Source organism: Filicampus tigris, chromosome 3, assembly GCF_054856515.1.
Source record: "Filicampus tigris isolate MCC_2025a chromosome 3, RoL_Ftig_1.0, whole genome shotgun sequence".
NCBI lineage: Eukaryota > Metazoa > Chordata > Actinopteri > Syngnathiformes > Syngnathidae > Filicampus > Filicampus tigris.
Window position 1 is genome coordinate 15,613,207 of NC_141219.1, and position 16,912 is coordinate 15,630,118.

Consider the following 16,912-nt stretch of genomic DNA (forward strand, 5'->3'; position numbering starts at 1 on the left):
AAATTACTTTTTGCTTTGGCAGCCAGCTATGGAGTGCGACAGACTTTAGATGCAAAGTTTGTTGGAAAAAGTTAGGCTGAACTCCAAATTCTACAACCTTAAGGCATTCAACTTTGGAGCCTCCACTCCAGTACAAGTTGAAGACTCAGGTAAATACAGTTAAAATAAAAATAAAATAAAAATATAAAACAATGACATGTGTGTCTTTCAAGGTGCGAGCTACACTCGTAACACTAACATTGGACCCAAGCCTAAATATTTGTACCTTGTTCAGGAGTGGAATTTTAGTGTCAAGGCTATCAGAAGTACCTCTAAGGGTACCAGCTCGGGGACAGGCCATTGTTAGCCGAAAAGTAGACTGATGCTGGTGTATACAAAGCTCATTCATGGTTCAAGTCAAGTGAGTATGACAAGGAGAGAAAATTGCCAGTAATAATGTTGTCGTCCTATTCAAATCCAGTATCTAACGCCTGCCAACCGCGTTGGCTTCGCACACCCGGCAAGCAGCTGCTTTCTCCATTTGTCTCTGAGAGTTGGCACCCCGGTTTCCACTCAAGACAGGTGAGATATTTGATGGCGGAAAGTGTTGCATGTCTGGTAGAGTTGAGGGCAAAATGGAAATGAGAGTATGACCTTATTCTGAAACTCAGAAGCCGCACAATCCCACTACTGTTGTAATGTTGTTCTTGGCAGACTCTGTGACGGCAGGATGGCACCCCCGCTCACATTTGCGCGCCGTGTACTGCCCTCATAGCCCACCCCCCAACTAACCCCATCTTAAATGGAGGGCAGCTCTTTGAGGCTCACAGAGGAGAACAAGGTCTTTCAGTGCTGTTTGCACCCTGGGAACTGCCAAGCCTCAACCGAGCTGCAGCTGGTTACTGACCCCATCTTCTTCTAAGCTTTGCGTCACACGCCACCGCGTCAACGCTCTGTCCAATATTGTGGTAACTGGAGGGAGAGCAAGAGGGATTTGCCACATGCTGTTCCAAACCAACCTGAATGAAAAAGGCTTGTGTGAATAGTCACAATCATACCTTGAACTACATTGACCTATGTGAATAAAACATGCTTAATCAAAAGGCAATTCATTACTCATCACAACCAAAATATGAGACATTGCATCTTTTCCAGTGCATGCTAGCTACTCCGCTTGCCCTGGCGCTACTGGTGACATACAGTATAACATTTTTCTATTCATTCATTCATTCATTTGGCAAATGCAGGTATTAGCCTAAACCATACGAGTTCACATAACTATTTCTGGCCACTCACTGCAAAAACCAGAAATGACAAACATAAACACAGATCCACAAAAATATTATTCGGCCTATATACGTAGTATAGGGCAGTTGAAGACCCATGTAGCCGCAACTAAGACATGTCTGCCATCAAGTGGTGATTGGTGATATGGCAACTTAAAATTACAGTCGACCCGTGCATACTCGCAGCTCGGCAACCGTGGACTTCGTCTTATTTTTTTGTTTTGTTCCATAATTTGTATTTTTGCCGATTTTTCAAGGATTTTTCCCCATTTGCCCCTGTTTTCCGTGGAAAACATATATTGAATGTTTCGTATTTTCATTAATTTTTGGGGTTTGAAAAAAAAAAAAAGTTTTATTGATCAAAGGGCCACTCAGAGTGTAGTTGCAGGCCACATGCAGGTTGCCAGTTGCCCATAGTTGCCCATCCCTGCCCTAGAAGGCATACAGTATTTGCATGGCATCTTGGGAATTGATACGGTGTGCTCTCTTAAGTGTTCTACATAATCCATGTGACTATTTCTTGAATTGCCCTCTCTCAGATTTCACATGATATTTATAGGGGAATCTCTCAAATAATCATTGGTTATAAAAGACACAAAGAACCACAACAAGAAAATGTAATGCATATCAGATCTGATGTTATCTTAATCCCAAAGCGATGACATTTTAAGAGTTCAAACGGATTTGCGTTAATTCCAGATATTGCTGTTCAACAGGAAATACAGTGCAAAGCTTCTGTTGATCTTTTTTTTTTGGAACCACTTAAATCTATTCATTTGCTAAAAAGTGTTTCAATTTGAACTAAATTTGAAATATAAATTTCCATGCCCTCGGCTTTGTTGTGAAGCAAAGGCACAAGAGATGTTCATACAGATTTTGAGTACTTTACAAAATCTTTTAATTGCGCTCCGCAATGGAAGCATGACGGGATAAACGTGCCTGACTACTCATTCATGCGTGTGCTATGCTTAAGCTAGAACTTAACAGTCGAATCGAGTATTACAAAAAAGAGTCTAACTGACAGCAGAGACGGTACAGTGGAGCAGTATACTGTAGTATAGTTGGGTGGTGCAGTATACAGTGAAGAGAATCCCATTCCCTGTTGTAAAATACAGTATCTGCCACTTGAAATGTATTCGGAAGGAAGTTATACTAAGGAGCAGCATGTGGCCTCCATAATAACCAGTAATGGGCTCATCTTTGGCAACCACATTAGATCTTAAGCGCCACATGAAAGCATAAATCATTCTAGTAACAAGCTAACAGGTCATTATGCACCCCAATCTGAATGGTCCATGAATGTAAATGACACAATTTTCACATTCAGAAAACCACGCGGTCGCACTTGTTGAGCCCAGGTGGTCAGTGCTTGCTCGCGAATGCAGTGCAAGCCATTTATCTGCAGTAGCAGCACATGTGCTGCAGACAGTATAAAATGAGTTAAGAGTTGCATATGGAAAGAATAGAATCCCCACCAAAACTCAAGAAGACCAAAATCATGTGATGCTTTGCACCAGGCCAGAAGTAAAGAAGAAAACAAAAGCAATAAAAAAACGCAGTTCTTCTTTCCACTGCTTTGCCATCAAATCTGCAACCCATCAGATTTAGGCCCTCTTGAAATTTCTTCTTTGTTATTTTTAGACCAAATAAATCACTATCTTGATGGTTTTTCAATATTTATGTTCTTTCTGATGAAATATTTGTTTGGATGGGTGAGACTATAGACACCTAGACACAGCTTCACAAAGGAACAATAAAATTTGTTGGGCATGTCTATTATGAGTAAACCCGCAACAAAGTCTCAAACAGAACTGAACAGACAAAGGAAGTCGTATGGGCCATTTGATTTGAAGCAGTCATTTCAGAATCCTTTTGGCCATTTTGGAGTCCTCCAAAGACAAACCAGTCCTTGAAAACGTGTCTGATTGCAACTACATTTCAACTAGTACATATAGTTCCATGAAACTCAAAATAGACTCATCATTTTCTCCGTTAACCATTACAACAGTAATGGCTGTAGGGGTCTGCATGCCTATTCAACACTTCTTGGAGCTTTAGTTTATTTCTTTAAGATTTGGTGTGGAGCGTTGACAAATATACACTTAGTCAGTCGGGGTTTCTTTCCAAGCACACAGGAAACTGTGATAAGAGGGCCACAAAAACGGCTCCTTTCATGATACAATGACGCTTAACAATTGCCACACAGATGGACTATTTTAGTCGCTCACCAAAATGTGCAACCATTTCTTAAAAAGCTGATTATTTTCAATTTACACACTCTTTGATTCAATAATTAGAATTAGTTCTGAAAAATGCACGGGCAGTTCAAATATCAGCCGTCAGGAGCCACAAAACTGTCTCTGTTAACATAAAATAAACACGCAAGCCATAAAGCGAGTGTAGTTAGAAGAATAACATTTACTTTAACAACAAGCGCTCAAGCGCTGTTGCGTCACTCATAAGGGTAAAGCTACATGAAGAATGACAGCCAAACGGGGAAAAAGTGGGTCGTTAAGGACGAAATGAAAGTAGCGCTAGTTTCCCAAAAAGAAAAAGTATGAAAATGTCACACAACGGCGCACTTGACATCACACATTATGGCGGTTCAAAGACATATTTTTGTATAGCCTGGTTTCCCCCAAAACGTACAAATTTGCAGCATATCGTGTGAAACCTGTGCGATCCAATGTTCCCCTGTTCCGCAATATATTTGGACCTATTTGATTTGCTTGTGGCCAGCGACACACTTTGAGCATGGAGACAAGTGTAGAATTCGATTGGGTCCCAAAGTATAAACGGTGCCAAAAAACTTGCTTGAGAAAGTTTCACCATGTTGAGACACATGCTGGTGTGTTGATGTGTGTATCAAATTGGGACAGCCTGTAAATAACATCAAACGTGGTAAAGAAGCTCCACAACGTCTTTTATGACATGGACTAGTTTAGTACAAACATTTGCCTTCAGCCTTCAGATATTTATGCGCCAAATGGAAAATCCACCCTAGTTTGGACTTGGCCCGTGTTAATTTTAGACCTTGTGCAAGTCATCTGCCACTAGCAGCACCGGCTTGAACACAATGTGTTTATGAAACAACAGCAAGACGAATGGCGGTCTAAGCGCTCTTCAAATGGGGTGGGGGTGGGGCGTCGGGGACACATAGAAGGGTAAAAGAGGGGTCCTGGTTGAGGATGCGTCTTGACAACAAAAAACATACCACATGCACTCTTCACTTGTCTCACATTCCAGAGTCACCTCCTAAATCTGTGCTGAGTGTGAAATACCGCAGGAGGGTGGTCTCTGCACTTTTAAGTCATCTTCTGAGGCTGTCCACAGCAAACGGTATGGACTTTGCAGGTGGGTCAGCAAGAAATTGGATCTTAAAAAAAAGATCACTTCTATATTAAACGCCATTAACCAACAGTAACCGCTGCTGCTGCTGCCTCTGACTAGACTGGATTTGGGCCGGGGATGAACTCTCTCCCCTAAAATAAAACAGCTGGATACAGTTACATATCCAGCTCCCACTAAATAAAGTCCCCATTTATTTTTGGCCTTCATCTGTTCCACTGGTCCAGTAATAAGGGCAACAAGCACAGGGCAACAACATCTTCCAGCACTGCGTGTAAACATGAAATTGTACACGCAGCAAAGATGTGGTCAAGGTAATACCTGGCCTAAACAGAAATTGGGTTTCCATTTACGTGTATGTGTTAGTCAAAGTCGAAGACTCTTGAAGGTCATATAATTTGGAATTCAAATTTAACCAGCATCATATGTGACTTCATTTCAGGGTACTTTGAAGAAAGCTCAGTTCAGTATGTGTCAGTGGATGAAGTAACTCTGAGCATGTCACATTTTTTTCCTTTTTTGTCAATACTTAATATAAGAGCAAAATCAGCCTCACCGAAAGAACAATAAGAAAAAACATGACGTAGTAAGACGTCATATACTGTATGTTTATTTGTTGTTTTTCTTTTAAGCTCCATTTTACATTTGATTCAAAGCTAAAATTGCAAAATTAACATCAAGACTGATTTTTAGTTTTTACTTTTAACAGTGGTTAAAATATTTTCACACTAGTATGACTGATAAGAACAGTACAAGGTGGGCGTTTGCCACCTCAGCAAACTCGCCCAAATTAAAAAAAAAAATAATTTCAGGCAATAGCGTGCTGTGGCCTCAGACAGCACACCAGCTAGGAGAGGTGGTAGCATCCCAGTGTCCTGTGCTCTGTGATGCAAGACAAATGATGTAAAACAGGCAGAGCGATGGACGGAGATCTCTACGATGTTATATGTACCAGAGATGGGCATTCAGTCCCAGGGATGTCCATCCTTCCCGGATGGACGCCCATCAGAGGACGGAGGATGAGAAGTATTTAAAAGGACAAAGTAAGCAAGGACAGAAGTGGGTTTTCATACATCCCTGTAATCATCACTAACCTGACAAAATGTAAAGACGTAAGAGCTTTAAAAGGACGAGGACGGACGGGGTCCTAGGATAATTCTTTTTATGAATAAGAGCGGAGGGATGATGATGGAACGGTGCACAGGTTGCGGACGGAGGACAGACCGGCAAAATAAGGTAAAGTTCCCTTCTCTTGTTATATACCAGGTTGGTTGGAAGTGATAGAAACATTTGATTTTAGAATTTTAAAACTTTCAGGTTAAAACTATAGTTTAGCCACACATGCTTCACTTATATCACGTCTGCTCCTCCCCAAAACACGCAAAGCCAGGGCTTTCCGTTTAAATATTTTACATCCAAATAGTTTAAACCCACAGGAAAAGGCACCAGGCTACCACCTGTTTTTTAGCTAAGCAACCAGTGCCAAATACGAACACACGTGCACCGGGTCATCCCTACACCATGCTGCATCCTACCAAGAGCAGTGTGAAAAGGCCTTTAACATGCTACTTTAAAAAAATTGCCTGTCCTTTTTTTTTTTTTTTTTTTTTTACAAATGTACAGTATATTTGTTTTGTCATGGCAACAGTTTGATCCTAGAAGACATCATTTCTAACTGCATTATTTCCTATGGGGAAAAAAATGGAAACAGATTTGGTTCAAACTTGAAGATTGAGCTCTATTAGGTGTTGGTTCCTGGGTATGAGCAGTAGGGGGAGATGATTCTCCAATGTGGTACAAATATTCCATCGCAGACGAAGAGGGGGGTGTAGCATGAAGTGCTTTAGCATTTCCCTAAAACAACAGGTACACATTGGAATGAGTACATTTACACCTTGCCTATTTGTGGGTCAGGTATGATTTTATTTTGCAGTTCTTGATGAAATGGTGTTGTTTTGGTCTTGTTTCCTTATAGTCATGGTAACATAGCTGCTTAATTTACAGCTACTTAACTGTCCAAGTCTCAGAAGCACAAAACATCCATAGAATTGAAAATACTGACCAAACAGGCAGATGGCTCACTAGTAATTTGCTGTTTATATGTCCTCCACACTCTGCTATCCCGATTTTGCTTCCTGACTCTTGTCACACGTCTCTGTCACCGTCCACCTCAGTTTAGGCCGTAATTCGACACTTTCTTACATCCAGCGCCTGACTCTGCTAAGTTGTTTCCCTGTGTTGCTGCACCGTTGCCATGGTGAGACTTTTTGTGTATGCAATTGAGTATGCGTGTGTGCGTATGTATGCGTGTGAGCGAGGGGCTTCATACGCACATAAGCTGCCGCTCTTCAACTTATGTTAGAGAGGGGAAGGGGGGTGGGATGGAGCACATTGACTTCAGTGTAAATGGTGGTCCTTCAGGGGTGAATAGTTGGGTTTAAGTATGTGTGTGTATGCATGTGACAGATGTGGAAACAAGCCGAATGGCAGCGAAGGTCATTTTTATCAGGCTGTAGTTTGTCAGGCGAGACTTCAGCAGCAAATCTAGTGAGATGTCATGCGATTAATTGTCCAAGTGTATTTTGTTTTTCTTCTGCTTTTTATTTATTTACACAGAAGAGCTTCAGTCACGGCAAAGATGAAAAAGTGTGATGATATCCACAAAACCTGACATTTTGCTTTCTGTGACCTAAGAAAGGGTCGAGCTGCTTAGTACAATATGAGCAGTACAATTGATTCAATGTCAAGTAGAAATTAGTTTGGCCAAGAAAGACAGACGCTTACCCCCTGTGGCGTCCGGCCGGCTGTAGGTACGTCATGCTGGAGGAATACATCGCAACGACAGACAGCGACACTGACCATTAAAGTACCGTCTGCGCATGCATAAGATGCAATACCCTTCCACACCATCGGCGGCGGTAGTCACCATTTCCCATGGTTAGAAAACTCCAACCAGAAGACTGTTGACCGGGGGCGGATTATAAAAACGTAAACAATGCATTCAGCTCTATTCTTCGCTGAAATCTACGATGAAATCCCACACGAAGTAAACCATCACATTCTTGATACGGTATTGTGAAATACTTAAATTGTCAACCCTCGCTCTTGTACGTGTAAGAAGATTAAGGCAGCGGAGGCGTGCTCACTGTTTTTCCGCATTTGTCACTTCCCGTTGGTGCTCCGCGCGCTGATTTGCTAGCTAACAGCCAATCGGAGTGACCAAATGTCAGGACTGGCGACGCCGATTCAACATACGTAAACGCCTTCCAGACACTTAGAGACGGGTTACGACACTACGACGGTGGCCACTACACCAATCAGACGGCGCTTAAAGACGACACGACGCTTCACGACCTCCGTCGTCGGTTTGGTGTATCAGCGCCTTTAGTAAAAGGCTTTAACAATTCCTGCTAGTAAGAAAAACATCACTCTACTCTCCCTCTCTTTTACGTGAATAGTTTTATTTTAATTGAGCTTTACTTAGTTGTATTATCGGGAGCACTGTGCAACAGTGGTTAGCGCATCTGCCTCACAGTTCAGAGGTTTGGAACTGGAGTCTCAGCTCAGGCCTTACTATGTGGTGTTTGCATGCTCTCCCTATGCTTGCCTGGTACTCCAGCTTCTTCCCACATTCCATAAGACTCATAATTGTTTATAGGTGTGAGTGTGAATGGTTGTTTGTTTTGAATGCTGCTCGTCTATCTATTTTTCAGTTTGTTTTTTTGGTCATGCATATGCACTGTGCTGATCTCAGAGGCTCGCTGTTTGCCCAGCACGCTAGGGAGGGCAGAGGGAGCCAGGGGGCCAGTTGACTGTTTGTTTAAACAAGGTCAATACATGTGCACACACACGCACAAGCATTTACTGTATACTGCATCAGAGCTGTATATGGCCTTGGAGGACGGGTCTGCGCTGACTCCTTCCTGTTTCCCATTCTGTCCTCCCCCGACCTCTCTATGAAACTCATACTCCTTGTGACTTGCCTCCTCGCTGGGCACTAAAAGTTCTTAGGACGAACGGCTTCCAAAGTGTCTACTGTATATCAATATAAAGCCCGGTGGCAAAGCAATAGCAGCTTCAAGTGAAAAGCCTTGAATTGTTGTCTACACGCCAATTATGGCAACCAGTCTATTTAAGGAGCCGGCATGCAGAAATAAACGGGCTACAAAACACAACGGGGATGAGAGAAGCTGAGCAATCAAAACAATAACTCAAAATCATCGAGAATAGTTGGAGGCGTTCATGTTCATGGTCAAACTTCATTTCTAACTGCCCCTAAAGTTGTAGAATTTGGAGGTCAACCAAAATTCAGTGGAGAAACAAATACTGTGGGATTGAGTTGTATTTAACTCCACAAGTGTGTTTTTTTTTATAATGCCTGATGATGACGACCGTGGAAAGAGGGAACACACGTTTCTGTCCTGGTTGCTCAGTATGATACTGTAAGTGCATTATTATTTGTCATCAGTAAAGTGAAGAATGGAATGTATACCGAATGTCCGTTGTGTTTAGTGATTTGGTGAACAGATTCATTTCACAGGCACGTGTTATCACAGTTAATGGTGAGTAAATGATGTACCTTTTTTAAGTATTCATAATCAGCCTTTCAATTAGTTTTACATTCGTATGACGTGTCTGAAGCAAGCCAACCCTTCCCAGGCTTAGGTCACAGGTGAGTCTTTTTATTTTAGTTTACATTTTTTAACCTCATTATTCAGTGGTTAGGTGAACACATTGTCTGTAAAAACAGTTATTTTTATCGTAAAACATGTTTTGGACTATGAACACATAGTCAACAAGCATCCTAGAACTTATTATGTTTGACCTTGGAGGTTTCACTACATTCTACCAAGATTTTTTCTCGCATGCTTGTGATGTGTCCGTGCACACTTGCTGTACAACACGGCTAAATGTGCTGTGTAATAATATGAATGCATTTACACCAGCCTTTCTCTTGTCGTGTCCGCTCGCCTCCATCCGTGGCCCGGCAGGTATTACCAAAGTGCTCCTTGTATTTGTGTGGGCGCAGCAGCACTCAATTAAGCTGGTTAAATACGCACAAGGATACCTCAGCCAGCCAGAGAGGCTTTGGACTTATATGTCTCCTAGCAACAGGTGTACCGATTGTGATCTGTGGCTAGCCCCTGAGGAATGGCTAACGCAGCCACAGTCAGTCAGGCACAGACATTCTGTAATGTATCATGACATGAAAAAAGATCTGGTGTTCAACAATATTGGATCGTTTCAATATGACAGAATTGAAATCTGAGTATCAATTTATTATCGCCTACATATAAAATTCATAAATACATAAACAACAAGGACAAATGTGTACAGGACACCATAGCTGTAAGGAATCAATCAGTCCTCAAGAACCAGTAGCTCAATCAGGTCCGTCAAAACATTTCAATGTAAACATTGTCATTGTTTTTATGCTACTGTAGTTTGCATATAAACAGGAAAGACTCCAAGTGTAAATTGTCATCCCGAATATACAATATGGTTGTTTGAGACTGTTACTGAAGATGTCACACTTGTCATGTTTGATTTGGTTGCTCTGTTCCTTTGGTCAAGTGTTAACACTTGACATTCAAACCTGCTGCACCACAAACAAGTGCCCAAAAAACTGAAGTGGTGGTCTCCATCCACGTGCAATAAACATCTGACATTTATCTTGTTTTTATTTACCACTTTTAGTCCAAAATGGCAAAAAAAACTGTACTCAAAGGAGTACCGTAAAAAACATAAGTGTGATGTAGGTGGATGAAGACACACTAGCCTGCAGTCCCCGTCCTCAGTCCTTGTTTTTCTGTTGATACAGCAGCTCAGCGGTGCACAGCACAGTCACAAAAGGAAGTCACGGCCATGCCCATATGGCAGCCGTGGCGTCATCGGGTGACATCACTCCACTAGAGTCAAGCTCCACAGAGAATAAAGTGGCGGGCTCACAGGAACGAGAGGGGGGAATCTGTGGCAGAGGGCTACTGCTGATGCTGAAAATGCTTTTGGAGTACTGTACTACAGTTTGCTTCGTGTGTGGTGTATGATGAAAGCAAAAAAAAAAAAAAAAAGTCTGCATTGTGTCATCTTTGTAACTCTTAAAATATTTTTAACATCAATTATGCCTTATTATTATTTAAATTACCCGCCTGGATAACTGTGATCAGATTTTGCTGGCACAAGTGTTATTGTGCCTCCGGGGAAAAACACTATCCACACCTTCAGTGCACCTGGGAAAAACGATATGCACAAGCTTGTTTACACTCTCATGTGCTCTGACCCCCTTGTGATCACTGGAGTGGGTCAAGTAACTTGAAGTTAACCCGTTATTACCTTTAGAGCATTCCTAACCTGGACATTATCTGTCCTAATACTGTTTGTATCTTCTGCAAAAGCACGGTGCAAGAGTATTGTTTTGTACAGTACATAGTAAGTGTTTTTGGAATAACAAGAATGATGTGACATTGGAATGACGCTGAATTAAGATGAAGACTAGCAACGGGGCGTGAGATGTTTAGTAAACAAGACGAGAACTGAAGGGCAAGTTCTGATAATAAAAACCCTTGCATCGCATTAGGCATATATTTAATTTGAAGTTTTGGTCTATTAAAAAAACGCAACTGCATATAGGAACAAATATTTCAAGAAAACAAACTAACCAGCAGTTTTAAAAGTGCAGTAAATGAAACTTCACATTTAAGCCAACTTTTTACTCCGTCACAGTAAAGTGTCCTATAAAAAGTGACCTGCGGGGATTCTAAAATCATCTGTGATTTCATTAAGTCAGTCAGCCAAGATTACTCATCTTCCTGTGATTTGGGCTTCTGTTTAAGTCCCGCCTTTTGTCACAGTCATATTGTGCCAAATTCGCTGGCTTTTCTGTGACTTTTGGTGCATCGTAGAACCTGCCATCATTATAGCGGCTCCACTGATTGGTCATATTCAAAGTCAGTGGTAGTATTGCATTTGATTATTTTATGATTTTTTTTTGTGTGCGTGTAGTTTATTTAGCACAATACATTTAACAGAATAAAGATCACCCATCCATTATCCAAAATCGGTTATTTGGCCAAAATACCTGGACATCTTCCGGACTAAAGTGATATGTGCATAAAAACCAAATGTTTTATTATGTGAATAGTACACATGTTCAGTGGAAAGTAGCGCAAACAGGAAAAATATGCAAAATAACGCTAACGTTTGAACTATAGTAAGAAAAATAAGCATGTGTTATTATTATTATTATTGTCCTAATTATTAATACTGTATTGTTAATATTATTTTATAAACAAACAAAGGTAAAAACCTTTTTTAACCCTGCTGTTATGTTGCGGGTCAAATTGAGCTGTTTAGAAAATCTAGGAAGAAAAATAAAGGATTACCGGTACACTTGGTCTGCTAGCCGTTTTTTAATAGCAAAAGAGCACTGTAACAAAATCCGCGATATAGTGAGTATATGAAAGGTGGACCACGATATAGCGGGGGACCACTGTATTTGGTCAATCTGCACATGTCAAAATAATTTGTTCCAATCGAAAGTGTGATGCATGAACATGTAAGTACTAATCGGATCAATATTTTTAGTGCATCCGATCATAATTTCAATCTGAACTCTGATCGGATTAAAGGAATTTTGTCCATGTAAACAGAGCCAATGGGGTACTTTAGAATTCCACAGTTGTTTAGGGGGAATTAACTCAAATCAAATACAGTTGACATTTTCAAATGACAGTGAATAGAAATACAGTACATAATATATTATAGAGATAGACGATACGGTTTTTCAGAGCCGATACCGATACTTTATAATCAAGGAGGCTGATAACCGATATTTGGAGCCAATATTCATTTTCAGCAAAAAGGAAACTGCTGGCTTCAAAATCAGAATTTTTTTTTAAAACTCTTAACTATGTTGAAACGTCTTAATTTTTCTGATTTGCATAATGTTAATTGTTTTTATGTTATTATTAATGTTTGCCAATTCACATCTTTGTTGTAAAATTCTAACAAAAAGGGTGCTCCCATGGTCATCACTATCATGGTTTTGGCTCTGTTGTGGTTTTGTTTTGGTCTTTTTCTTTCTCCTGTTGCAGCCCAGCTAGAGTGGAGGGCCTTCCCCTTCAATGGCGCACCTGTTACCCATGACAATCAATGGGGTTTAAAAGCACTCTGTTTATCATCCAATGTTGGATTATTGACCTTGAATGCTATCTAGCGCAAGTGTGATTTTCTAGACTCTCGTTCACATTCATAGTTGTGATTCTGCCATAAGTTTATGTTGTTGTTATATTTATTGATCCTCGTCACTTTGACTGAGCGTTTTATGTTTCGTGAAATTGGTGTTTGCTATTTGTTTGTATTTTTTCGGTTCTAATTTGGTTATTCCTTACTCTGTCGGCGATTTCTGTTGTACTTTTTTGATCCTTTGTTTTTACGTAAATAAATACTATTTTGTTCAAAGTTTTGCCTGATTCCGCATTTTTGGGAGCCACAACACACCTGTCTGTTTTTCCGGACGTTACAATCAAAATGTCTTCAAAAGTTGAATGAAAACTCAAACAATAGCTTCATATGTTTTCTACAGTAAATAAAGTGCTCCAAAATTGCAAAATGACAAAAATGTAAAAATTTCACTCGTTTTGACTTCAAACTAGGGGTGGGCGATATGGGCAAAAAAAAAAAATATCAGTATTTTTTCAAAAAACTCGCTAACGATAATTTGACAATATCCTACAAAAAATATTTTAAATCTGCACTTTGCTTCATAGACCAATTGTTGATAGACGGCGTTTGTGAACAACATCTCTTTTAAATTGCTACATACAGCTTCTGCAAAATATAATGATATTCTACGACAATATTTAACAATAACAAACAAAAAATGATGTATTGATTTACAATGATTTTTGGGAATGCTGTATGTCATTGAAACGTCTCTGCTGTTATTCCATAATGATGTGACATTTTGAGCTGCAGTAAGTACTGGTGTACCACTGCTAACTACTAGAGCAATCAGAATGAGAAAAAGGTGTTGACTACAGCAATCAGAATGGGAAAAAATGCATTTGATATGTGACGTGTGACGAAGTGTCACCCAGCGAGATAAAAAAGAGACGTCGTCATGACAACACCCATTCTCAAACATTGGCCACCGTATTCAGAATAAAGTTGAATAACAAAGCTGCAACTTACCGAAAAGTGCATTTTCCCACTCATTCATCACTGTGATATGCAGACTTGTGACTTTATTCATGTTTGGCTGTATGCTGGCGTCACACTAATAAGCCGCCGTAGTTTGCCCAACATGCCTCAGGAATACAGGCTAGTTATGAATGATGCGGAATAAAAGCATGTAAACTGAATGTTAACCGAACATCCAGGCTGTCACGTTTGACTTGCTCGCTAAATTACTGGGCGTGTGTGTGCGTGAGTACATTTGTGTTTGTTGGCTCAACTCGGCGACTGTTTTCTGAGTGTGTGTGTGTGTGTTTACTAAGCTTTTGTTTAGCATGCTTGCGCAGTCCCCAAGTTTTCCTCGTAAACTATACGGCCCATGGTGGAACAGAATTGCTCTTCCCGGTGACCGTTTTGGCACATCGAACAATGTTATCCGCACCGACGTCAGTTTTGTCAAGCTCAAACCATTTACAGACTACGGACGACGTGGACTTGCGCCTTGCTATTATTCCCCGCTGGACACTCCTCCATACTTGAAACGAAGCGGCTTCAGTGCGGACAGAGTCATGTGACTGGGTCCTACCCGCTGATTCGGCGAACGATTATCACTTCCTCCACTCTGCCGCCAATGCACCCCGATTCGCCGAATGAGGATTCAGCTTTTCCTCATACTATCGACTGACTCGTTATGCTTTTCGAGGCAGTATTAATACTCGATAATGTAAAATTACACATCGTGAAAGCAAGATTGACGATGATATCGATGATATATATCGCCCACCTCTACTTCAAACAAAAACAAAAAGTGCAGAGTGTTCCCAGGGTCAGTAGTATCTCTTATAAAGTTAACTGAAAATGTAAATAACTTCCTTGAATTAACACAGCTTTAAACTGATTTATTATCGGCCATCAGAATAAAAAAAATAAAAAAAAGGCAGATGCCGAAATTTGTCAAAATACTGAATAATCGTTCTATCCCTAATATATTACATTTAAGAATAACTTGTCCAATATTGGTATTAAACACGATAGGATGTGAGGCAATAGCAATATACAAACAAACGAAGAGAAATCAGGGCAAGTGTACAGAAAAGCTTGGTTGACAAACTTTGACCGCTAAATTATGCATCGTCACATATGGGAGGATAGAATCTTGGTCACGCTGAGGTTGAAATGGTTAATTATCAGCCTGGAGGGGAGCCTGCCTGACTAAATGTGTGAGAACAGTCAGAGGCCGTTTCTTAAGCGGCAACAACAATACATTAAGACCTTAGTCTTCCGGGTTCTTTTCAAGAGATTTCATGCCAACAGCTGCTCAACCTTTCCAACTGAAACTTGGTTAAAACTGTTCTAAACCTGGTTATAAGATAACTCTTGTATGTTGTAATTGATTTGCATACTTAATGCATTGCTGAGCTTTTAAAAGCCTGTTAGCCAACAAAAGATGACACAAACAAAATGCCAAAGGCAGAGAGACCTCAAACACGCGATAGAGCCTCAGATTTGTTTGGATTTTTAAATACATTTTCAACAGTTCCAAGGCCAAGCTCCCATGCTCTGAAAACTTTATCAACCATACAGGCTTTTTTTCAAATAACATAAATTCATTCTTCACTGTCCGACAAGTAAACTACTGTTAACAGTAAAATGTTGCCCTACCCCAAAAAAGATCAAACAAACAAACTAATGGAGTTAATGCTTTTGATACCCGCTGAAATAATGTACCCTGTGCTCTTGTGTAAAATGCTGATATCACAGCTTTTGTGCTACTATTGAGGCATGGTCGACTATTAATTAACCAATCTGAAGTAAATTTACACAGTTATGCACATTTTGGAAAGTAAGACTTTCAAGTAAATTACAGTGTCAAGGTACAGTTGTGAGTACGGTAGGTGGAATGTAATGTATGCAGTGTTCCAGATGGGCTGATAGAGCCACTATTAAAGCTCTCAGCAGGAACTCAGCCAATTGTTAGGGTTCACAACGGGTTCTACTTTAATCACACAGGAGGATGCTTGTTACCACAGACGTAAATTATTAATGGAACATGGTCTTATAGTATTGCTTGCTCAAAATAGTTTTAAGACAAAAGGCAAAAACAGTGCTGGTGTGAAAATAATGTCCAATAGATTGCTTATTACCAGCTTTAAGCAGCTGTCCTGTATTTAACAGTCAACTGATCTGGTAAGAACTACTGAGAGAACACCAGGATGTTGCAGGCAGTAAAAATAGTTCCAAAACGTTATCAGTTACTGGTATCTGCACCGCAAGTATGAAAAGTATTCCAAGTGCAAACGGGAGAATCTACGCTTGTGGTAAAAGCACACTGTGTCTCAAATGCGGAAGGAAATCCCTGAAAAGTGGTGAAACTGTCTGACTCTGAGGAAGTGGCTGCCGAATTCAGCAACTCATTTTGGCTTGGTCTATTTCTTTTATTTTGTGTAAATCTTCGGCCCTAAAGTGTGCAATAGTTAAACTCTTGGCTATGTGCTTTTCAAATATGCTTCACATTGGTATAACGGCAGAATAGTATAAGGCACTAAATGAGTTTGCAACACTGAGTTGGTGTCAAAGTGTTGAATGCCAAAATGTGATACCTTGACAATGGGATGGCCACTCGACGCCGCTTTGACAGCTCCTCTGCTGCCCTCGGTTTCATAGTGCGCTCGGTGGTGCGCTTTGGGTTGCACCTCGATCTTCAGTTCATACTGGCCGAACTGACTTGGCAGCGGCCAATCTAGGGGAGGAAGCGAGGAGGTCCTGAGGAGGGAAGAGCACATACACACACACACACACACACACACAAAATTGATTCAAACTAAAAGAGTACTCAGGAATGACAAGACACCCCCACACCAAAAAAAAAGAAAAATTGCGATTCACCAAATTTGTGTTTGTTTGTTCATGGTTTTGTTAGTTAACAGCCTACTTCCTGCATGGTGGATGACATAATACACTGCAGAGGAATGAACGGTACCATTTTGATTTAGGGTGGAATGTTTTGGAAGGTAGTGATGAAATGATTCAAATTTTAAATAAATTCCTTTATTCGAATCTGGACCAAAATTGTAATTCTTTGAAAAGTTCCCTTGAAACCATTTACAGTACGTAGTTTTGCATAA

At 40.5% G+C, this 16,912-nt stretch overlaps 1 protein-coding gene across 1 annotated transcript in view; it reads right to left on the bottom strand.

The window, feature by feature from the left end:
• nfatc3a (nuclear factor of activated T cells 3a) overlaps positions 1-16,912 on the bottom strand; it is a 62,662-nt gene that overhangs the window by 26,140 nt on the left and 19,610 nt on the right. Inside the window, exon 3 of the mRNA XM_086025947.1 lies at positions 16,388-16,550. Coding sequence (XP_085882073.1) covers positions 16,388-16,550 — 163 coding nt within the window. The remainder of the gene's footprint in view (positions 1-16,387; positions 16,551-16,912) is intronic.